This window comes from Pelophylax lessonae (assembly GCF_965119305.1).
Source record: "Pelophylax lessonae genome assembly, chromosome: 10".
Lineage (NCBI taxonomy): Eukaryota > Metazoa > Chordata > Amphibia > Anura > Ranidae > Pelophylax > Pelophylax lessonae.
In genome coordinates this window covers 233,309,108-233,334,578 of record NC_138777.1, presented here as the reverse complement: position 1 = coordinate 233,334,578, position 25,471 = coordinate 233,309,108, and the positions used below count along the sequence as shown (strand labels likewise).

General features: G+C 41.4%; 1 protein-coding gene across 5 annotated transcripts in view; it reads right to left on the bottom strand.

The window, feature by feature from the left end:
• Positions 1 to 25,471, bottom strand: part of PLCG2 (phospholipase C gamma 2) — a 237,264-nt gene that overhangs the window by 110,444 nt on the left and 101,349 nt on the right. For all 5 annotated transcript variants that reach the window (XM_082269676.1, XM_082269679.1, XM_082269680.1 and 2 more), the window contains exons 4-9: positions 24,705 to 24,798; positions 21,654 to 21,701; positions 9,573 to 9,657; positions 8,334 to 8,417; positions 5,535 to 5,578; positions 2,201 to 2,273 (exon numbers count right to left, since the gene is read on the bottom strand). In XM_082269676.1, the coding sequence (XP_082125802.1) occupies positions 2,201 to 2,273; positions 5,535 to 5,578; positions 8,334 to 8,417; positions 9,573 to 9,657; positions 21,654 to 21,701; positions 24,705 to 24,798 (428 nt within the window). The remainder of the gene's footprint in view (positions 1 to 2,200; positions 2,274 to 5,534; positions 5,579 to 8,333; positions 8,418 to 9,572; positions 9,658 to 21,653; positions 21,702 to 24,704; positions 24,799 to 25,471) is intronic.

The following is a 25,471-nucleotide window of genomic DNA, read 5'->3' as shown; positions in this document are numbered from 1 at the left end:
CACAAGGGGTGATTAGGGTGTGCCCATGCACACCTGGCACACCCTGTGCGCACGCCTATGTGTTTTGACAATGGCAGAGCCTTCCCGCCATCAGAGGCCTTGATGTTTTCAGGAAAAACCCAACAGGCTGGATGTTCAACCAGCCTGCCCATACATGCAGTAGCATATCATCCATGTGTGCAGGGTGTTCACTGCACTCGGGCCCCTGGGGGGGCCCACTGTGACCCACACTTCACCCATGGATGAACCCTTGGTTCACAGTGGGGGATGATCGGTGGGGCGGGGGGGACAGTTGCAAACACCCAATTCCCTGTATAGTTTTCAGTGAAGTAGCTGACAGCCGCTTCTCCTCTCCCTCCCGTGGCTGTCAGCTGAAAAGCCATACAGGGAGATCGGTGCTTACAACTGTCCCACCCACCACACTGATAATCCCAGACTGTCCCCTGTGTCCTCCTCCTCCAGCCCTTGTGCCCTCCTCCTCCAGGCCCCCTGTGTTCTCCTCCACCAGCCCCTTGTGTGCTTCTCCTCCGCCCCTGTGGCCTTCTCCTCCAACCCCCCCGTGTCCTCCTTCTCCAGCCCCCCCCCCCCCCCCCGTGTCCTCCTCCTCCGGCCCCTGTGTCCTCCTCCTCGAGCCCCCCGTTTCCTTCTCATCCTCCACCCCCTGTGTACTCCTCCTCAAGCCCCCTCTGTGTCCTCCTCCTCCAGCCCCCCCCCCCCCCGTGTCCTTCTCCTCCTCCGGCCCCTGTGTCCTCCTCTTCAAGCCCCTCTTGCATCCTCCTACTCTGGCCCCTTTGTCCTCCTCTTCCAGCCCCCCCTGTGTCCTCCTCCTCAAACCCCCCTTCTGTTCCCTTCGGAGACTGGGCCACAGGGCAGTATTGCAACATAACGACCCCAAATACCTCCAAGATGACCTGCTGATTGGCTCCCCCCAGGCGGCACACGCGCGACCCCACTTGTGGTCCCGTGAAGCGATGCACAGTTACATCGTTTCGTGGGACAGAGCTGACCTGACGCAGTATATGTACTGCTGGAGGTCGGCAAGAGGTTAAAGTTCATGTGCATGTAAAGGCCGGCGTCCCAATACGTTTGATAATATAGTGTATATACAGTATATATATATCTATATATATATATATATATATATATATATAAATATATATATAAAACACACAGTATATAAATATATATATAAATAAATATATACATATATATATATACAGTATATATATACATACACACACACACATATATATATACATTTATTCACACATATATATATATATATATATATATACATATATACACACACTCTAATACATACTACTAATACACACTAATAAATACTTTTTTTTTTTACAAGTGATCACATGACCTCTGTTCTCAGCTGCTTGGAGAGATGGGGGTGGAGACTGCAGGGGAGGGCGTGTCAGCAGGAGGTGGAGAAACAGCAGCACACTGATCCTACCAGTGATTAGTTGTGCAGGAAGATGTAACAGCACAAGTCTGATCATTGGATAACAGGCAGGCTCTTCTCTCAGCACAGCCAGAAAACTGCTCACGCTGGGATGGATGTACTTCTAAGCCTAGCGTGATCAGTTTGCAATAGGAAAGCAGAGGGACTGGCAGGATCACCAAGGATTTCACAAAAGGGAAGCAATATAAAAAAGAAGAGGGTGACTGCCCTTTGCAGAGAGACCACTGTTTCCACAAGGGGCCATCTGTACAGCATGCTGGCAGAGGACAGGCCTGCTACTAAGGCTGTGGCTACTTTCTAAAGAAAACAACCATTATACACCTTTTATTTTGATGTGCCCAGAATGTATTACGCTTCTGTTGGGCTTTATTATCAAATATATAAATAAGTTTGCTAACCAGGAGGAGATATGAGGGGCCTGGAGGGGTCTCCAGCAGGGGCCAAATTAAAAACAAAAATATTACACAGATGTCCCCTTTAAACCTTCCTTGCAGTCTATTAAAGCACATAAAGTCACACCTGCGTGTCGCCTGGGAGGGGAATTATATTTATTCTCCCATTTTATCCGGCGTCAGCTAATAACATTCAGATGGAATCCTTTATCTTGTAAAAGCCTCCAGCTCCCCAGATCACAGAGCCGCACATAATCCCGGCACGCCGCTTTAATTGGAATCCGGGATTATTCCACTCTGGAAACAAAGACACCGAACGGCGCCGTCTCCTCACCTGTTGCTCGTGCAGAAGGAACCTTTGAAAGTCATGTAAATGGACTGCAGAGGCGTCCGAACGATCCACGTTTCTGGGGGGGAAAAAACACAACGGGGGTGTCATGTCAAACACATAAGAATAGCCAAAGAGAAACTAAAATGTCTTTTCTTCAAGTTAATTTACATTTTATTTTTGTTTTTGTTTAAGTAATTTATTTATTTAAGTAATTTGGTATGAATTGTTTATTTATATAAATAATTTTTTATACATTACTTATTTATTTATATACAGTAAACCCCCCTCCATTGCGGGGGTTACGTTCCGGACCCAGCCGCGAAAAGTGAAAATCCGCGAAATAGAAAAACCCTATTAAAATGCATTGTAGGCATGATTTTTTTTACTGTCACTGTACGTGTAAAAGCATTTTAAGGTCTTTAAACACACTTTTAAAACAATAGAAACTCATTTAAACACATAAAAGATAGTGAGAGACATAGCAAGAGCTATGGAAAACACAAAAATATTTCATTTTTAATGATTTATATAGTAAAATAACATTACAAAAAAAACAGCAATATACCGGGACCGCAAAAACGGAACCGCGATGGAGCGAGGGTTTACTGTATTTATATAGGTTAATTTATACAATTTATTTATTTATATAAATTATTTTACATAAATTATTTATTTATAAAAACTATTTTGCATTATTTATTTATATAAATTATTTTACATAAAGTATTTACTCATATCAGTTAGATTATGTAAGTTATTTATTTATAAAAATTATTTTGTATAAGTTATTTTTTTAATATAATTTAGTTTGCATACATTTATTTATTTATATAAGTTAGATTATACAAATTATTTATTTATATAAATTATTTTGCATTAATTATTTATTTATATAAACTATTCTGCTTTATTTATTTATTTTTTATAAACTATTTTACATAAAATATTTACTTATATCAGATTATGTAAGTTATTTATTTGTATAATTTAGTTTGCGTACATTGTTTATTTATATAAGTTAGATTATACAAATTATTTATTTATATAAATTATTTTGCATTAATTATTTATTTATATAAACTATTCTGCTTTTTTTATTTATTTTTTATAAACTATTTTACATAAAATATTTACTTATATCAGATAATGTAAGTTATTTATTTATATAATTTAATTTTGCATACATTGTTTATTTATATAAGTTAGATTATACAAATTATTTATTTATATAAATTATTTTGCATTAATTATTTATTTATATAAACTATTCTGCTTTATTTATTTATTTTTTATAAACTATTTTATATAAATTTTTATAAACTATTTTACATAAAATATTTACTTTTATCAGATTATGTAAGTTATTCATTTATATAATTTAGTTTGAGTACATTGTTTATTTATATAAGTTAGATTATACAAATTATTTATTTATATACATTATTTTGCATTAATTATTTATTTATATAAACTATTCTGCTTTATTTATTTATTTTTTATAAACTATTTTACATAAGATATTTACTTATATTAGATAATGTAAGTTATTTATTTATATAATTTAATTTTGCGTACATTGTTTATTTATATATGTTAGATTATACAAATTATTTATTTATATAAATTCTGTATAAATTATTTATTTACATAATTTTGTACAATTGGATTCTTTATATAAATTGTTTTATATAAATAGTTTATTTATATAAATTACTTTGTATAAGTTATTTGTCTATATAAATTATTTTGCATAAATTATTTATTTATGTTATATTATGTAAACTATTTATTTATATTAATTGTTTTGTATGAGTTATTTAATTTATATTTAATAACGTATTTTGCATACATTATTTATATAAGTTAGATTAGTCAAATTATTTATTTATACAAATGATTTTTTATTAAATATTTATATAAATTATTTATTTATATAATTTATTTTGTAAAAATTATTTATTTGTATAAATGCTTTTGCATAAATTATTTATTTATATAATTTATTTTGCATAAATTGTTTATTGATTTAAATTCTTATGCATACATTTTGTATTTATGAAAAATTATTTAAATTAAAAAATTATATTTTTATAGAAATTATTTTGTATAGTTTAGTTATCTTAGTTTTACTCCTTTATATCCTTCATATAAGATAGGGCCAGGGACTATTCATAGGATTCAGATATATTGGGCAGACTAGATGGGCCAAATGGTTCTTATCTGCCGACACATTCTATGTTTCTATGTTTCTATGTTTATGGGATTTTGTAGGCAAGTACTATATATATATATATATATATATATATATATATATATATATATATATATATATATATATATATATATATATATATATATATTATATATGATATTTTAATCAATTATAATATATATTTTATTATAATTAATTATATTATATATTATATTAATTTTATTCATTTTGTTTATATCTATCTATCTATCTATCTATCTATCTATCTATCTATCTATCTATCTATCTATATATATATATATTATCTATTTACTATTATAGTTTTATATATATTGCAACCATCCCCAATGCATCAAATCAAAAAAAATTTTTACCCCTTTATGGGATTTTGTAGGCAACTATTATAAATATGCCTCCTATCCATCCATTAGCAGCCATGTGCTCACAGAGTGGAGACACTCAAATTTAAAAGTGTTAGGACTGCAGATAAAACAGGGTGCCGTGTCGTGGCTCTGCAGCTTACACATGCGTTTGCAAATGCGTGTCAACTAAACCCCTGTTCTTTATTTATATAGTGAGACAGGTCTACTTGGTTGGTGGCAGACTGGAGGGTGAGTACATCAGACTGGGGGCTGGCTGGCTTCCATGCACCTCTTTTAATCCTTTTCAATTTGTTTTTTCCGATACCGGGATGGAGACGCTGGGCATACCTGCTGGTGTCTCACTTAAAGTCCCACATAGCCCACATTGACTATTATAAATATATGTCCCTCCTCTGAGTCAATCAGCTGTCTATATTCAGAGGAACGCTCTTCACAAAGCACAGGAAGTAGGAATATGTGATATTTTTGTGTGATATATCCCTAAGTTTCTGATTGAAAAGAAATAAAATGTCTTTTATTTTTTAATACTGAACAATTTTTATCATTTTGCCCATAGTTCCACTCGAACAATCATCCCTAACTGTGAACAGCGGCGGAGGCTGTCAGCCTGTCATTCGTTTACATAGACTGAGCGTTGTTGCAGCCGCAAGAATTCAGCAAATCAATCAACAAAAGGAAAAATGATGGAATGTAGGAGTTTCATGTTGCCCAAGCACATTGCATATGAAAGATGATATCTTACCCCAAAATAAATACTGAAGAATCTTTTTTGAATTCATCCAGAATCTAAAGAAAAGAAGAACATATTATGGTTTGGTGTAGAGAAACTCAAGTAGACTGCACAGAGCCCTGACCTCATCCCTACTGAACACCTTTCACTTTGAGATATATTGGAACGCTGATTGCGAGCGTTCTTCTAATCTTGTGGACTTCTTTCAATTTTGTGGTAATAGTTTAGGCAACCAAGATCAAGACCAGATCTCCATGACTAAGCCCTGTGGGCAGGACAAAATGCGTAGAAGGTGCGATCTGGGGCTGCTTTTTCTATACACTTTGCTGGATGTACGGCATTTGGGATCTCTCCTTCCAATAGTTTGGAGAAGGGCCTTTTCTGTTCCACCATGACTGTGCCCCTGAGAACAAAGCCAGCTCCATAAAGACATGGTTTGGTGAGTTTGGTTTCGAGGGACTCAAGTAGCCTGCGCAGGGCCCTGACCTCATCGCTACCGAACACCTTTCACTATGAGATATATTGAAAGATGATTGCGAGCGTTCTTCTAATCATGTGGACGTTTTCCAAGGATCTCTCCTTCCAATAGTTTGGAGAAGGCCCTTTTTTGTTCTACCTTGACTGTGCCCCTGAGTACAAAGCCATTTCCATAAAGACATGGTTTGGTGAGTTTGGTGTAGAGGGACTCAATTAGCCTGCAAAAAGCCCTGACCTCATCCCTACCGAACACCTTTCACTATGAGATATACTGGAACTCTGATTGCGAGCGTTCCAATCTTGTGGACTTCTTTCAATTTTGTGGTAATAGTTTAGGCGAGCAAAACCAAGACCAAGACCAAGACTAGATCTCCATGACTAAGCCCTGTGGGCAGGACGAAATGCGTAGAAGGTGTGGCCTGGGGCTGCTTTTTCTATACACTTTGCTGGATGTATGGCATTTGGGATCTCTCCTTCTGATAGTTTGGAGAAGGGCCTTTTCTGTTCCACAGTGATTGTGCCCCTGAGTACAAAGCCAGCTCCATAAAGACATGGTTTGGTGAGTTTGGTGTAGAGGGACTCAAGTAGCCTGCTTAGAGCCCTGACCTCATCCCTACCGAACACTAAAGAAGTCCACAAGATTAGAAGAACCCTCGCAATCAGCGTTCCAATATATCTCAAAGTGAAAGGTGTTCTGTAGGGATGAGGTCAGGGCTCTGTGCAGTCTACTTGAGTCCCTCTACACCAAACTCACCAAACCATGGCATTGTTCTCAGGGGCACAGTCATGGTGGAACAGAAAAGGTCCTTCTCCAAACTATCGGAAGGAGAGATCCTTGGAAAACCTCCACATGATTAGAAGAACGCTCGCAATCAGTGTTCGAATTCATCTCAAAGTGATTTCACTATGAGATGAATTGGAATGCTGATTGTGAGCATTCTTCCAATCTTGTGGTAATCGCTTGGTGAAGGTCTTTTTCCTTTCTAGCATGACTGTGCCCCGGTGTACAAAGCTAGCTTCATAAAGACATGGTTTGATGGGTTTGGTGTGGAGGAACTTGAGTTACCTTCATAGGGCCCTGACCTCACAATTGTTCTTTTAGCTAAAGGGGCACAAATTCCCCCAGACACACTCCATAATCTCATAGAAAGCTATCTGAGAAGAGTGGAGGCTGTAAAAGCCACAGGGAGGGGCAACTTCATATTATCATCCATGGTTTTAGAATGGGATGTCCAACAAACTCATACAGGTGTGACAGTGAGGTGTCCACTAATGTTTGACCATACAGTGTATATTTTTCAACTGTATAGACCGGAGGTCTCCAAACTGCAGCCCAAGGGCCAGAAGCGATCCTTTGCTTGCCTTTATATGGCCCTTGGGACAAAATTTCTACCACTGATACGAGGCGCTATTACTCCCACTGACACCACTGATGAGTAACTATTCCTCCACTGACACCATTGATGAAGCACTATTCCTCCCGCTGACACCAATGATGAGGAACTATTCCTCCACTGACACCAATGATGGGGCACTATTCCTCCCACTGACACCAATGATGGGGCACTATTCCTCCACTGACACCAATGATGAGGAACTATTCCTCCACTGACACCAATGAGGAAGCACTATTCCTCCCACTGACACCAATGATGAGGAACTATTCCTCCACTGACACCAATGATGAGGCACTATTCCTCCCACTGACACCACTGATGAGGAACTATTCCTCCACTGACACCAATGATGAAGCACTATTCCTCCACTGACACCAATGTTGGGGCACTATTCCTCCCACTGACACCAATGATAGGGCACTATTCCTCCCACTGACACCACTGATGAGGAACTATTCCTCCACTGACACCAATGATGGGGCACTATTCCTCCCACTGACACCAATGATAGGGCACTATTCCTCCCACTGACACCACTGATGAGGAACTATTCCTCCCACTGACACCAATGATGAGGAACTATTCCTCCACTGACACCAATGAGGGGGCACTATTCCTCCCACTGACACCAATGATGGGGCACTATTCCTCCACTGACACCAATGATGAAGCACTATTTGTCCACTGACACCAATGTTGGGACTTTATTCTTCTCAATGACACCAGCAATGGGGCATTATTTTTTTTCACTGTTACCATTTTCTACTCAAAGTCCGGCCCCCCTAAAGTCTAAAGGGCAGTAAACTGGCCCTTTGTTTAGAAAGTTTGGAGACCCCTGGTATAAACTATCAAACACTAGGAAGGTGTGCCATCTAGGTGAATACATCCCTTTCTATGAGTCTCGCATATCAGTTTTCTGAAATTTATAGAAACTTACTGACTTCTGCTGGTCAAACATCAAATGTTTGTAAAATAAATGTAAATGTTCAAAACTGAGGTCCTCCTTGGGGATCCCGATCTCCTGCAGACAAAATAAGAAGAAATAGGTTACCCCATTTTAGAACGCGATAGAAGACAGACATACAGTAGTTCATATCATGAGGATTTACTAATTTCCCTAATATTGTAATACATGTATGTGACAGACCCAACTGGGACAGGGGCTTTTGGAGGGGACTGCAGGCTAGCCTCTTGCCTACTGACTATGGGCCCTGGCGTTTGAGGGGGCGCTATTCTTTGGGAGGTGTGTACCTTGGGCAGTGTTGGGGTAGTTACTCAAAAAATGTAACTAGTTACTAGTTACTTCTGTAAATTGTAATGAGATTACTTTACTAGTTACTGCATTTGAAAAGTAACTTCACTACTTATTACTTTACTCTCCTCTTTCTTAATTGACCGTGTAGAAGAAGATACATGACGCTCTTTCTGCATAGAGTTTATTGTATAAACACAGGCTTTGGGAAACATGAGAAAAAAACCTGAAAAAACAGAATAAAACATATAAAGTGCAACAAAAAGTCATAAACTTCATCCCTCTCTATTCTTCGAAATAACGATTGTATCGCACGGCTTGGGTAACGCAGGAAAGCGCGTTCCTATAGTCTAGTAAAGTAGTGTAGTTACCTCCTATAGCCTAGTAAAGTAGTGTAGTTACCAATATTAGTATTGTAACTAGTTACATTACTTTGTTACCAAAAAAAGTAATGTAGTTACTGTAATCCGTTACTTTGTAACTAGTTACCCCCAACACTGGCCTTGGGGACCTTTGGAGTAGTTTCCATCCATGTTGTTTAGTGTGGGTGGAGAGTGAAGTTCTCTCCCGCATGACTATGCCAACAGTAGTGTGTTGCTAGCGGCAAAGTCACCAGGGTGACATTAGTCCAAGGCAGTGATGGGGAACCTTGGCACCCCAGATGTTTTGGAACTACATCCCCATGATGCTCATGCACTCCGCAGTGTAGTTGAGCATCATGGGAAATGTAGTTCCAAAATATCTGGGGTGCCAAGGTTCCCCATCACTGGTCCAAGGCATGGCCAAAGTTCTGAATTAGGAAGTATAAAGTATTCTTTGTGCTACCGCCAGTGAGATAGAAGAAGAAATTCTGTTCTCTGGTTCTGGTCTCAGTGCTGGACCGGCACGTATTGGTTTCTTTTCACATAGCGTCAAGGTATTTACCAGTAACTTGTCCTTCAGGTACTTCACGCTGCTGACTTTGAAGTTGGTCTGTGGAAGGATGGTCTTCAGTTCTCGTGTGCTAATGCTGAGAAAGTAAAAGACACATTGATCACTGAAAGTCCAACATTCAGATTAAGGAAAGAACATCAGCTGCTACTGCCAGACTCCTTCTGACAATGCTAGTTGCCTGGCTGTTATGTTGATACCTTTGGCGTCAGTGCAACGACCTGGAACAAGCAAGCAGCTCAGGAGTTCCTGGTTTTCCTCTGGCCTACAATTCTTTTGACAGAAAAAGCAGTTTCATATATGTCCAAGTGTAAGAAATGGAGCTGCATACTGTCAAAGTGCACCACCACCACCACCATAGCAAAATGACTGGCTTCAGTTCAATCTCCTCCCATGAGGACACACCCCACTGACAGGTTTCACGCCAATTGGGCTTCAACATGATCTCTACGATTAAGTCCTATAGGGGTGAAATGCGTTAGAGAGGTGTGTCTTCATGGGAGAAGATTAAGCTGAAGCCAGTCTTTGGATTTTTGCTATAGTGGTGATTAGGGATGATCAAACTTTTCAAAAGTTTGGTTCGACCAGAACACCAGAACTTCCAGAAAGTTCGGCCCGGATTTCAGAACCCCATTGAAATCAATGGGACCCGAACTTCGGTAATCAAAAAACCCCATTTTGAAGCCCTAAAACCCAATAAATGCCCCTAAAAAGTGCATAGGGTTATGGGTCATGCCACAGAGACTATTAATCACACAAAAAAAAGTTCTTAGAAATTGTCATTTTTGATAGAGAGCCAATTATTGAAAAATTATTGAAAAAAAAATTAGATTTCTTTGGATTTAGTGTCTGGGGGGGGGGTCTAAAAAGTGAACCTGTGAAGTTTCAGCTCTGTAGCATGTCCAGAACCAGAAAACAAAAGATTGTTTGTATTAGAACACTTGTAGAACAGGGATATGGCTTCGCTATTTTCACACCTTGCCGGTTTTGTAGCAAGCGTTTTTTTGGGCATTTTTTGGGGGTTATTGGAGGCAGGCATAACATCAGAACTTCTGTGTAGGGGTATATATACACACACACATATGTATATATACACATACACATATATAGGTGTGAAAGTAGCAGAACACTATACTTGCTCTAATGAAATAATTAACACCCATATGGCTTCTCTCCTTTCACACCTATATGTGTGTATGTGTATAAATACATATAAGTGTGTGTGTATATATACCCCTATACAGAAGTTCAGATGTTTTGCCTGCCTCCAAAGACCCACAAAAAATCCCCAAAATAACACACCTGGGCGTTTTTTTTTTGGCGCAGGCGTTTTTTTGGGCATTTTTTGTGGGTCTTTGGAGGCAGGCAAAACATCTGAACTTCTGTATAGGGGTATATATACACACACACTTATATGTATTTATACACATACATATTTATAGGTGTGATTCGGCCGAATTTCGAACACCCAATGTTCGGGTCGAACCAATGGTCGACCCGAACTGTTCGATCATCCCTAGTGGTGATCATTGCCAGCATGCGACTCCGTTTCTTACACTTGGAGATCAGTCACTGAGCTAGACCAGTTCTGCTGGAGGATCGGCACTTGGTTGCGGTAACTTGAGCCCGCAGGTCAAACACACAGTGGCTTCTGAGAGGTGTTTTCCCTGACACATGCTGAAATTTCATAAAGGTATTTAATTTGTATGTTTAGCTTTAACCACCTAAGCCCCAAGCCTATTTTTGACACTTTTTTTTTACAAGTTAAAATCAGTATTTTTTGCTAGAAAATTACTTAGAACCTCCAAACATTATATAGATTTTTTTTAGCAAAGACTCTGGAGAATAAAATGGCGGTCATTGCAATATTTTTTGTCACGCGGTATTTGTGCAACGGTCTTTAAAACGCCATTTTTTTTTGAAATATTACGAAAAATGACATTTCACTTGCATTTAAAAAAAACTAAACAGTAAAGTTGATGTCACGCCGAGTAAATAGATACCCAACATGTTACGGTTTAAAATTGCGCACACCCGTGGAATGGCTACAAACTATGGTCAATAGAAATCTCAATAGGCGACGTTTTAAAATGTTTTACCGGTTACCAGTTTAGAGTTAGAGTGTAGCTCTTTTTTTTTAAATTATTGCTCACGTTCTGGCGATCGCAGCGATACCTCACATGTGTGGTTTGAACAGCGATTTAATTCGCGGCTCGACTTCTATATACGTTTTCTTTCGTGCGCGAGCTAACGGCGACGGGGGCGGCTAAAATTATTTTTTTTTTCCTATTTATTTTTTTTAACTTTAACACAGGTTTTTTTTAAAAAAAAAAAAAAATCTGATCACTTTTATTGCTGTCACAAGCAATGTAAACATCCCTTGTGACAGTAATAGGCAGTGACAGGTACTCTTTATGGAGGGATCGGGGGGAATGTGACAGTAATAGGAGTGACAAGTACTCTTTATGGAGGGATCGGGGGGAATGTGACAGTAATAGGCAGTGACAGGTACTCTTTATGGAGGGATCGGGGGGGGGGGGGGGGAATTTGACAGTAATAGGCAGTGACAGGTACTCTTTATGGAGGGATCAGGGGGAATGGGACAGTAATAGGCAGTGACAGGTACTCTTTATGGAGGGATCGGGGGGGAATGGGACAGTAATAGATAGTTACAGGTACTCTTTATGGAGGGATCGGGGGGAATGTGACAGTAATAGGCAGTGACAGGTACTCTTTATGGAGGGATCGGGGGGAATTTGATAGTAATAGGCAGTGACAGGTACTCTTTATGGAGGGATCGGGGGGGAATGTGACAGTAATAGGCAGTGACAGGTACTCTTTATGAAGGGATCGGGGGGAATGTGACAGTAATAGGAGTGACAGGTACTCTTTATGAAGGGATCGGGGGGAATATGACAGTAATAGCAGTGACAGGTACTCTTTATGGAGGGATCGGGGAGGAATGTGACAGTAATAGGCAGTGACAGGTACTCTTTATGGAGGGATCGGGGGGAATGTGACAGTAATAGGCAGTGACAGGTACTCTTTATGGAGGGATCGGTGGGAATGTGACAGTAATAGGCAGTGACAGGTACTCTTTATGGAGGGATTGGGGGGAATGTGACAGTAATAGGCAGTGACAGGTACTCTTTATGGAGGGATCGGGGGGGGGGGAATGGGACAGTAATAGGCAGTGACAGGTACTCTTTATGGAGGGATCGGGGGGAAGGTGACAGTAATAGGCAGTGACAGGTACTCTTTATGGAGGGATCGGTGGGAATGTGGCAGTAATAGGAGTGACAGGTACTCTTTATGGAGGAATTGGGGGGAATGTGACAGTAATAGGTAGTGACAGGTACTCTTTATGGAGGGATCGGGGGGGAATGTGACAGTAATAGGAGTGACAGGTACTCTTTATGGAGGGATCGGGGGGGGAATGGGACAGTAATAGGCAGTGACAGGTACTCTTTATGGAGGGATCGGGGGGAATGTGACAGTAATAGGCAGTGACAGGTACTCTTTATGGAGGGATCGGGGGGAATGTGACAGTAATAGGCAGTGACAGGTACTCTTTATGGAGGGATCGGAGGGGGGAATGGGACAGTAATAGGAGTGACAGGTACTCTTTATGGAGGGATCGGGGGGGGAATGGGACAGTAATAGGCAGTGACAGGTACTCTTTATGGAGGGATTGGGGGGAATGTGACAGTAATAGGCAGTGACAGGTACTCTTTATGGAGGGATCGGGGGGAATGTGACAGTAATAGGCAGTGACAGGTACTCTTTATGGAGGGATCGGGGGGGGAATGGGACAGTAATAGGCAGTGACAGGTACTCTTTATGGAGGGATCGGGAGGAATGTGACAGTAATAGGCAGTGACAGGTACTCTTTATGGAGGGATCGGTGGGAATGTGGCAGTAATAGGAGTGAAAGGTACTCTTTATGGAGGGATCGGGGGGAATGTGACAGTAATAGGAGTGACAGGTACTCTTTATGGAGGGATTGGGGGGAATGTGACAGTAATAGGCAGTGACAGGTACTCTTTATGGAGGGATCGGGGGGGAATGTGACAGTAATAGGAGTGACAGGTACTCTTTATGGAGGGATCGGGGGGAATGTGACAGTAATAAGCAGTGACAGGTACTCTTTATGGAGGGATCGGGGGGGAATGTGACAGTAATAGGAGTGACAGGTACTCTTTATGGAGGGATTGGGGGGAATGTGACAGTAATAGGCAGTGACAGGTACTCTTTATGGAGGGATCGGGGAGGAATGTGACAGTAATAGGAGTGACAGGTACTCTTTATGGAGGGATCGAGGGTCCAAAAGACACCAAACCCCTCCACTACACCTCCATGTATTCAAAACGCAGAAAACTGCATTTTTGAATACACTCGTCCCGGTGGGACGGGAGACCCGGGCAGAGCCGCGGAAGGCCGCGGGAGGAGGGGGCGTCCCCTCCCGCTCACCGGGGTAACGATTGAGCGGCTCCCAAGCCGCGTTGGTCGTTACCGCCGGAAAGCTGACCGCCGGCTCTAAACAATGGTACCGGGATGATGCCTCTAGCTAGAGGCATCATCCAGGTATAACCACGCAAAGCTAGCTGACATAGATCTACGTTACTTTGCGGTAAGTAGTTAAAGAGTAACTCCACTTTTGTTGAGAAAAAAAAAACTCTCCCCTCTGGGTGATCTCTGTCCATTGCAGGGGTTGTAATATCCTTTGTTGCAGATTCCTACCTTTTGTTTTTCTGAAGAAATAGCTGTTTGTTTCTCTGTGTCCATGTGCAGAGTAAATGGGAGTGGTTTTATAATTATGCAGAGTGAGGCTACGGAATGTTTGTGCTGAATGGAGAAAGGTGTTTTTTTCAGCTTTCCCCGGATTTTGGTGTTCCAAGATTGAGTCCCAGAGTTTGGAGGACTCAAAGAGCTTTGGGAGGGAGGAAGCCTCCAACCCAGTGTCCAGGTCTTGGCAGAGACCAGCAGGGTGTGTGTACAGGTGCGCATAACCTTTATTATCACAGGCCATAGCTCGGGGCTCCTTTCTGGGGACAGGTGTGCTCCATTTAGGAGATGGTACTCCACGCTGGAGGTAGAAGATTCCTTGTGTAGAGGACTGAGAAGGTCGAGGTGATTTTGAGACTCGAGGTGACTCACTTTAGTTGCCAGCGGTTTAGACATTAAGAGTCGGTTCACACTATGGCGACACGACTTCGGGGGTGACTAGTGAAGTCGCAGTGTACCGCGACTTCGGCGCGACTTGCACAGACTTCACATAATGGAAGTCAATGCAAGTCGTCCCTTTAGAATGGTTCCAATTGCACTGAATGGACCGCGACTTGTTAGGCGGCCAAGTCGCCTGACAAGTCGCGATAGTGTGAATCAGGACTAATGGCTGTGTGTTGAGTTATTTTGAGGGGACAGTAAATTTACACTGTTATACAAGCTGTACACTCACTACTTTACATTGTAGCAAAGTGTCATTTCTTCAGTGTTGTCACATGAAAAGATAGAATAAAATATTTACAAAAATGTGAGGGGTGTACTTACTTTTGTGAGATACTGTATATCATATAAAAGGGTATCAGGACAATATAAAAGGTTTCACCATTTAAGCCTTATTTATCTTCTTTATTGTTCTTAGCTCCTTCCCTTTGGGGTATCTCATATGTACATCCTCCTACTTTTGGTAATATAATGTATATTTTATATCTTTTTTTTTATATACAATAAAAATTGGTGATGTTTTAATTATTGTTTATTTTCTATTGGAGGTATACAGTATATAAAGTCCCAATTTTTTTCAATTTTGTTGTGACTGCTTACATCAAGGTGCGTGTCACTGCTGAGCCTCTCTATTAACCACTTTAGCCCCGGAGGATTTGGCTGCTCAAAGACCAGGGCCAATTTTGCGATTCGGCACTGCGTGAATGTAACGGACAATTGCGCGATCGTGCGACGCTGTACCCAAATGAAATTGACATCCTTTTTTCCCACAAACAGAGCTTTCCTTTGGTGGTATTTGATCACGCGTGCGAGTTTTTATTTTTTGCGCTATAAACAAAAAAAGAGCGTCAATTTTGAAAAAAATTGTATTTTTTACATTTTTTTATATGAAATTCCCCCCAAAAAATGTAAAAATCAAAATGTTTTAACATTTTAGGCCAATTTGTTTTCTGCTATTTTTGGTAAAAAAAAATCACAATAAGCGTATTTTGATTGGTTTGCGCAAAAGTTATTGCGTTTACTAACTAAGGGAAAGATTTCTGTCATTTTTATTGTTTTTTTTTTTTTAACTAGTAATGGCGGCGATCTGCGATTTTTTTTTTTGCGGGACTGCGACATTGCAGCGGACAGATCGGACCCCTGACTGACATTTTTGACACTTTTGGGGGTACCAGTGACATTACTACAGTAATCAGTGCTATACATATGCACTGTTACTGTCAAAATGACACTGGCAGGGAAGGGGTTAACTTTATTAGTGATCAAGGGGTTAAGTGTGTCCCTAGGGGCGTGCTTCTAACTGTAAAGGGGCGTGGCTTGTGATGTAACCACAGAGACATATGATCCTACATAGCAGGATCGTATGATCTCTGCAGTTACACCAGGGAGAATGACAGGATGCTTTGTTTACATCAGCCGCCTGCCTTTCTCCCTCTCCAGCGGGAGATTGCGAGTGGCCGGCGGACATCGGAGTCGCCGGTCACTCGCGCGGGGATCCCTGTGAACGAGCGGGGGCAGGGGCGCCCGCCCTCTCCCTATTGGCTCCCGGGCGAGTGACGTACCGGTACGTCACTTTGCCCAGGAGGGGCTGACCGCCGCAGTATATGTACTTGCGGCGGTTGGCAAGTGGTTACAAATATTAAAAATGCACAGATAGTTCCCATTGGGGGTAGGTGGATTACGTATACTGTGTTTTATTTTATTTTTTATATATATTTTTTTTTCTCCTTTAATTGTTACCTTGTACTCCTGTAATTTTCTTCATTTTCCTAACTGTTGTTACATGTACCAAGCAATGAGACAGAAGTAACAAATAACTGTAAATGGTATTGTTGAAACTGTTAAATTAAAATTCCAATACAAATGTAAAATAAAAAAAATATATATATTAAAAATGTTTCCAGTCTGGCATGAAAATCTGTTTCCCCGTCTGTGATGGCGCAGGCAGGAACAGGATTTCTGATTAATAGAGTGATATTATTCTAAAGCCTTCGTGGCTGAAAAGTTTCTTACAAAGTGCATAATGTGTGATTTGTGAGCCCCATAATGAGCCGTCTGGTTGGCTGTGCCGTGTTCATGCACTCTGCGGTACCGAGGAACAGTTATTGTTTTCCAGTCTGGATGTGTGACCTTTCCTCGCCTTTGTGTATCGCAGCGTTCTCCCTGATATAAAAAGACTGGCGGAGAAATGAAGGTGAGGTAATGAAGATGTGCCCCAGTTTTACTGGTCTGTGCTCAGTCGCAGAGTTACCTACCACTGTCCGTGCAAGGAGAAAACCTGGCTCTGGGCTGCACCTCATTCTGCCAGCATGAAATAGATAAATCACCTAATAAAGAGTCCCTACACCCAAATCACATCATCTTCATCATGGAGGGGGAGATTTAGTATTATTTGTGAAAAAGTATATGGGAAAAGTTTCCAAAGACTATTTAGAAAAGAATAGGGATAAGAATAGGCATAAGGATAGGGATAAGAATAGGGATAAGAATAGGGAAAAGAATAGGGATAAGAATAGGGAAAAGAATAGGGATAAGAATAGGGATAAGTATAAGGATAAGAATAGGGATAAGGATAGGGATAAGAATAAGGATAAGAATAGGGATAAGAATAGGAATAGGAATAGGGATAAGAATAGGCATAAGGATAGGGATAAGAATAGGGATAAGAATAGGGAAAAGAATAGGGATAGGGATAGGAATAGGGAAAAGAATAGAGATAAGAATAGGGAAAAGAAAAGGGAAAAGAATAGGGATAGGAATAGGGAAAAGAATAGGGAAAAGAATAGGGATAAGAATAGAGATAAGAATAGGGATAAGAATAAGGATAAGAATAGGGATAAGAATAGGGATAAGAATAGGGATAAGAATAGGGATAAGAATAAGGATAAGAATAGGGATAAGAATAGAGATAAGAATAGGGATAAGAATAGAGATAAGAATAGGGATAAGAATAGGGAAAATAATAGGGATAAGAATAAGGATAAGAATAGGGATAAGAATAGGGATAAGAATAGAGATAAGAATAGGGATAAGAATAGAGATAAGAATAGGGATAAGAATAGGGATAAGAATAGGGATAAGAATAAGAATAAGGATAAGAATAGGGATAAGAATAGAGATAAGAATAGGGATAAGAATAGAGATAAGAATAGGGATAAGAATAGAGATAAGAATAGGGATAAGAATAGGGATAAGAATAGGGATAAGAATAGGATAAGAATAGTGAAAAGAATAGGGAAAGGAATAGGGATAAGAATAGGGAAAGGAATAGGGAAAAGAATAGGGATAAGAATAGTGATAAGAATAGGGATCTGCTCGGTAGTGCTGGGACAAGGATATCCAGTGCCCAGGGTAAAGATGCTGAATGGCGCCCCCCCACCTCAAAATGTATGAGCATTGTGTCAGCAAAAATCCTTTCCCTTACCTCCAAAAAAATGTGAGCACTGGTCTTCACACTTACCCCTGTGCAAGCCAAAATTCTCCCCAAACGAAAATTCCCCCTCTTCCAGTACACGCTCCCGCCCCCACTCGTTATTGGGGACTCCGATGCAGTGGGCAGTGATGCAGCGATTACCGCCTGACACCCGCGATCGCTCCCTGATGAGAGAGAAGGACGGTCAGCTGTTGTAAACACATCTGACAGTTCTTCTCCCTGGGATGATCACAGAGCTCATGTGATCCTTCTATATAGGATCACAGGTCTCTACGGTCATTACACAAGCCACGCCTCCCCCACAGTTAGAATCACTCCCCTAGGCTCACATTTAACCCCTTGATTACCCACAGTGTTAGCCCCTTCCCTGCCAGTGTCATTATTACAGTGACATTGCATATTTTTAGCACTGATTACTGTAGTAATTTCACTGGTTCCCCCCAAAATGGTCAAAAATGTCAGTTAGGGGTCTGATCTGTCCGCCGCAATGTCGCAGTCCCAATAAAAATCGCAGATCGCCGCCATTACTAGTAAAAAAAAAAACAGTAAAAATGACATAAATCTTTCCCGTAGTTTGTAGACGTGATCATTTTTGCGCAAACCAATCAAAATACGCTTATTGAGATTTTTTTTACCAAAAATATGTAGCAGAAAACAGATTGGCCTAAAATGTTAATTTTTAATTTTTTTTTCGGGAATGTTATATAGCAGAAAGTGAAAAATATTGTTTTTTTTTTTCAGAATTGTCGCTCTTTTTTTGTTTACAGCACAAAAAATAAAAATCGCACAGCTGATCAAATACCACCAAAAGAAATCTCTGTTGGTGGGAAAAAAAGTACATCAATTTTATTTGGGTACAGCGTCGAACGACAGCGCAATTATCCGTTAAAGTAACGCAGTGCCGAATCGCAAAAAATGGCCTGGTCATTAAGGGGGTAAAACCTTCCGGGGCTGAAGTGGTTGAATAGAATTATTTGTATAATTCTGGGAAAAAGTTTAGATTTCTGTGTTTGTGTTCCGTTCACTATTATTACAAAATACTCGGCAGCTGTTCTTTTTATTATTAGAACTGAATTGGCTATAATGTGATTTCCTGGAAAAAGAAACAAAACATTCTGCGTCTTTCAGAAGTTATAAGAATGGCGCTTCCTGTGTTCCCTCCTAGAGCCGCCCCTCTGATCCCCGGACTTCCAGCGCACAATGTACCAGCGGAGGAAAGCTGCCAATCCTTAGGGTGAAGACAAACGTTCCGTGCCCATCAATCTGCAGGAGCACTTTAACCACTTCTGGACTGGAAGGATTTGCCCCCTTAATAACCCTGCCATATTTTGTGATTCGTCACTGCGTTACTTCAACTGACAATTGCGCGGTCGTGCGACGCTGTACCGAAATAAAATTGATGTCCTGTTTTTCCTACAAATAGAGATTTCTTTTGGTGGTATTTGATCACCTGTGGGATTTTTATTTTTTGCGCTATAAACAAAAAATGAGCGACAGTTCTGAAAAAAATATATATATATATATATATATTTTTCACTTTCTGCTATATAACATTCCCAAAAAAAAAAAATTAAAAATCGAAATTTTTTTAACATTTTAGGCCAATTTGTTTTCTGCTACATATTTTTTTGTAAAAAAAAAAATCGCAATAAGCGTACATATTTTTCACTTTCTGCTATATAACATTCCTTAAAAAAAAAAAAAAAAAAATTAAAAATATAAATTTTTTTAACATTTTAGGCCAATTTGTTTTCTCCTACATATTTTTTGTAAAAAAAAAAAAAAAAAAAAACGCAATAAGCATATATATTTTTCACTTTCTGCTATATAACATTCCCCAAAAAAAAAATTTAAAATCTATATTTTTTAACATTTTAGGCCAAATTGGTGTCTGCTAGATATTTTTTGTAAAAAAAAAAAAAATCGCAATAAGCATATTTTGATTGGTTTGCGCAGCAAAAGTTATCGCGTCTACAAACTACGGGAAAGATTTATATTATTTTTTTTATTTTTATTTTTTTTACCAGTAATGGCGGCGATCTGCGATTTTTAGCGGGACTGCGACCTTGCGGCGGACAGATCGGACCCCTAACTGACATTTTTGACACTTTTGGGGGGGACCAGTGACATTACTACAGTAATCAGTGCTAAAAATATGCACTGTTACTATAAATCCCGGTTCACACTACCGCGACTTGTCAGGCGACTTGTCAGCCTGACAAGTCGCGGTCCATTCTGTGCTATGGGAACCGTTCTAATAGGAGCGACTCAAGTCGCTCCGACTTAGAAAATAGTTCCTACACTACTTCCGGGCGATATTGGAGCGACTTGCATTGACTTCCATTATATGAAGTCCGTGCAAGTCGCGCCGAACTCGCGGTGCACGCGACTTCACAGGTCGCCCCCGAAGTCGGATCGCCGTAGTGTGAACCGACACTAATAATGACACTGACAGGGAAGGGGTTAACACTGTGGGTGATCAAGGGGTTAAATGTGTACCTAGGGGCGTGTTTCTAACTGTATGGGGGCGTGGCTTGTGAAATGATCATAGAGACATGTGTTCCTATATAGAAGGATCACAGGCGCTCTGTGATCATTCCAGAGAGAAGAACGGTCAGCTGTGTTTACAACAGCTGACCATTCTCTCTCAGCTGGGAGCGATCGCAGGTGTCAGGCAGCAATCGGAATCCCCGCTGCCGAGTGGGGGCGGGAGCATGCTGCCACTAGCGCGTGTTTACCCCCTAGCTGCAGGTGCGCGACCGACGTATACCTACATCGGTTTGCGCAGGAGGGGCTGCCTGTTGCAGTAAAACTGCGGCGGCGGTCCTTAAGTAGTTAATGACCAGGCCATTTTTTGCGATTCGGCACTGCGTTACTTTAACTGACAATTACGCAGTCGTGCGACGCTGTACCCAAATAAAAAAAAACAATAGAATAGATTGGAATAGAAAGAATATAACCATCTTCCAAAAGTTCTAATAGAATAAAATTTGAATTCGAATGGAATTTGTATAAAGTTCAAATTTGAATTCCTTTCAAATTTTATGAATTCGGTTGAATTGAACTCAATTGAATTCGAATAAACAAAACAAAAAACCAAAAAGGAATTAAATTAATTTGTGTAATTAATGAATCGAAATAAAACAAAATTAAACAGTTTTTTTTTTCGCTCTGCGCATGTCTATTGAATTGAACTGCATTGTGTGTATTGGCTAGTTTGGAGCAGAGAATTCATGGCTGTGATTCGGGTTGCATCTCAATCACAGCTCCTTATTGCAATGCAGGCAGAGGCCGGCTGACACCTCTCCTCCTGGGAGCGCGGCGGTGAGAACGCGTTTTGCTGTCAGTGTAATGGAGAGCAGAAAACACGGTCTCAGCTCCAGGAATGTGATATAAGAAAAGGAATGCGGTCTTACCTGTTCCTCCGGGTCTGATCCACCGAGTATATCTGCTTCCTCAGCCAACTGTGAACAACAGAGATATCAGTTAAGTTATGTGCAGCCGCGCTACACCTGCATCTACATAATGGCATAATGAGCAGCATGATGTGTCATGGCTAGTTTATCAGGACTGCAGTAAAGGAGAGATAGGGCTTAAAGCAGGGGGTCTCCAAACCAAGGCCCACAGGCCACATTCAGGCAGCTAGAAGATTTTACCCGGCCCTCAGCAACTCTGATATGATGGTGGGGCTTCTGATATGAAAGGGGGGCTCTGATCTGAACAGGGAGACTGATGTGAAAGGAAGACTCTAATGTGAAAGGGGGGCTCTGACATAAAGGGGGGACTGTGATGTGAATGGGAGAATCTGATGTGAAAGGGGGGCTCTGATGTGAAAGGGGGGCTCTGATGTATTAGTAGGAGGTTTCTGATGTGAAAAGGGGGACTCTGATGCAAAAGGGGGGGCTCTGATGTCTTGGTGGAGGTTTTTGATGTGAAAGGGGGGACTCTAAAGTAATTGCGGGGTTGTGCTTCTGATCACGTGATCATGGTGGGAGGTCACATCGTCATGGCGGGAGGTCCCATTATCATAGGTAGAGGTCACATCATCATGGGAGAAGATCATATCATCATGAGGAGAGGTCAAATCATCATGGGGGAAGGTCACATCGTCATGGCGGGAGGTCCCATTATCATAGGAGGAGGTCACATCATCATTGGTTACGGTCATATTATCATAGGGAGAGGTCACATCATCATGGGAGGAGGTCACATCATCATGAGGAGAGGTCAAATCATCATGGCAGGAGGTCACATCATCATGGGGGAAGGTCACATCATCATGGGGGGAAGGTCACATCATCATGGGGGGAAGGTCAAATCATCATGGGGGAGGTCAAATCATCATTGGAGGAGGTCATATCATAATGCGGGGAGGTCACATAATCATGGTGGGAAGGTCACATCATCAAGAGGGAAGGTCACATCATCATTGGTTACGGTCATATTATCATAGGGAGAGGTCACATCATCATGGGAGGAGGTCACATCATCATGGGGGGAGTTCACATCATGGGAGGAGGTCACATCATGGGAGGAGGTCACATCATGGGAGGAGGTCACATTATCATGGGGGGAGTTCACATCATCATGGCAGGAGGTCACACCATCATGGGGGAAGGTCACATCATCATGGGGGGAAGGTCACATCATCATGGGGGAGGTCACACCATCATGGGGGGAAGGTCACATCATCATGGGGGGAAGGTCACATCATCATGGGGGAGGTCAAATAATCAGGGGCGTAGGTCACATCATTATTGGAGGAGGTCATATCATAATGTGGGAAGGTCACATTATCATGGGGGGAAATCATATCATCATTGAAGAAGGTCACATCATCATGGGGGGAAGGTCACATCATCATGGGGGAGGTCACACCATCATGGGGGAAGGTCACATCATCATGGGGAGGTCAAATAATCAGGGGCGTAGGTCACATCATCATTGGAGGAGGTCATATCATAATGTGGAAAGGTCACATTATCATGGGGAAGGTCACATCATCATAGAAGGAGGACTTATCATGGGGAAGATCATAACATCATGGGGGGAGGTCACATAATCATGGGGGGGAGGTCACATCATCAAGAGGGAAAGTCACATCATCATGGGAGTAGGTCACAGCATCATTGGAAGAGGTCATATCATAATGGGGGGAGGTCACATCATCGTGGGGGGAGATCATATCATCATTGAAGGTGGTCATATCATCATAGAAGGAGGTCATATCATCATAGAAGGAGGTCACATCATCACGGAGAAGGTCACATCATCATGGAGAAGGTCACATCATCATGGGGGAGGTCACATCATCATGGGAGAGGTCACATCATCATTGGAGGAGGTCATATTATAATGCAAGAAGGTCACATTATCGTGGGGGGAGATCATATCATCATTGAAGAAGGTCACATAATCATAGAAGGAGGTCTTATCATGGGAAAGGTCATAACATTATGGGGGGAGGTCACATAATCATGGGGGGAAGGTCACATCAACATAGAGGGAAGGTCACATCATCATGGGAGAAGATCATATCATCATGGGAGGAGGTCACATCATGGGAGGAGGTCACATCATGGGAGGAGGTCACATCAACATGGCAGGAGGTCACACCATCATGGGGGAGGTCAAATAAACAGGGGCGTAGGTCACATCATCATTGGAGGAGGTCATATCATAATGTGGAAAGGTCACATTATCATGGGGGGGAGATCATATCATCATAGAAGGAGGTCACATCATCATGGAGAAGGTCACATCATCATGGAGGAGGTCACATCATCATGGAGGAGGTCACATCATTATGAAAGGTGGTTACATCTTTATGGTGGGGGGGGGGGGGGCACATCATCATGGGAGAAGTTCTTATCATGGGGGGAGGTCACATCATCATAGAGGGAAGGACACATCATCATGGGAGGAGATAATATAATGCATGGGCAGAGGTTACATCATCATAGAGGGAGGTGACATCATCATGGGAGGAGGTCACATCAAAATGGGGGAATGTCACATCATCATAGAGGGAGGTCACATTATAATGGGTGAAGGTCACGCGTTCCCATATACCTGAGTATTTTGCCGTGGCTCTAACAGAGCGCCAGAATAGTGGGCAAAGAGGGTGCGTTGGGAGGGTTTAATATAAATGTAAGCTTTAAACTAGAGATCCTCTCAGCCCCCTCCCAAGCCCCTTCAATACATTGAGGTCCAGGACACATGAAGCCTCCTGTGATGTCTGCAGCCCAGGTGGGAAAATTCCAGCGCCGGGTCCACCATGGATTGATGACCTAACAGTGTTAGGCTTGAGCACTGTATCATGGGATGTACACTTTGTATTGTTGATGTATTTGAATGGGCAGCACCTCTATAGTTCTCTTTAATAATTAATAATACTTCCTCTGTCTGCTGCTGGTGCAGTTCTTCAGACAATCTTCTGCTACAACGTATCAAATAGTGGAACTCACCCTTCTATAATGGCCAGGGTAGGTAAATTCTTCACTTCCTCCAGCAATATGTTCAATCCGACTTTCCATTGTTTTGCATCTTCAACGGAGTCAGCTGCAAGATTAAAAAAAAAAAAGTTTTGTCTGTTTTTTCACTCCTGCTTTACTCTACGGTCACCCCTTTGCGTTTAGTGCATTTTGTATTTTGCATTCCATTTAACATGGTGCCCTATGGTACACGTTCACATCTATGCGTTTTTCAGCCAGTGCGTTTTTTGGGAAAGGGTCAGGGGTTTTTGTTTCCCGCAGCAGATTGCGTTTTGCGTGTAATAGACTTCAATGGAGCCGCACCAAAAATGCAAGTTTTGTGTCGTTGATGCCTTTTTTTTAATGCGTTTTGCATTTTTTTTTTCACTTTAACACACTGTTTATAGCTGGTTGCTAAGGAACGAGCCGGGAAGCCAGCAGCCATGTCCTTAACAACCGATGAGTCATCAGGACTTGTCAAAAACTCTTGTAATGTCTTTATTTATATTTACACTTTTTTGGTAAGTAGGTGGGGGTACTATGTAACCCATACTCCTTCACATGAGGGACAAGGTGCTTTGGGGCGTGGGGGCCCCCTTGTTAAAGGAGGCTTCCAGATTAAGATAACCTCCCCGCCCGCAGACCCCCACAACCTCAGCCCAGGGTTGTGGGTAAGAGGCCCTTGTCCCCATTAACATGGGGACAAGGTGCTTTGGGGCGTGGGGGCCCCCTTGTTAAAGGAGGCTTCCAGATTCCGATAA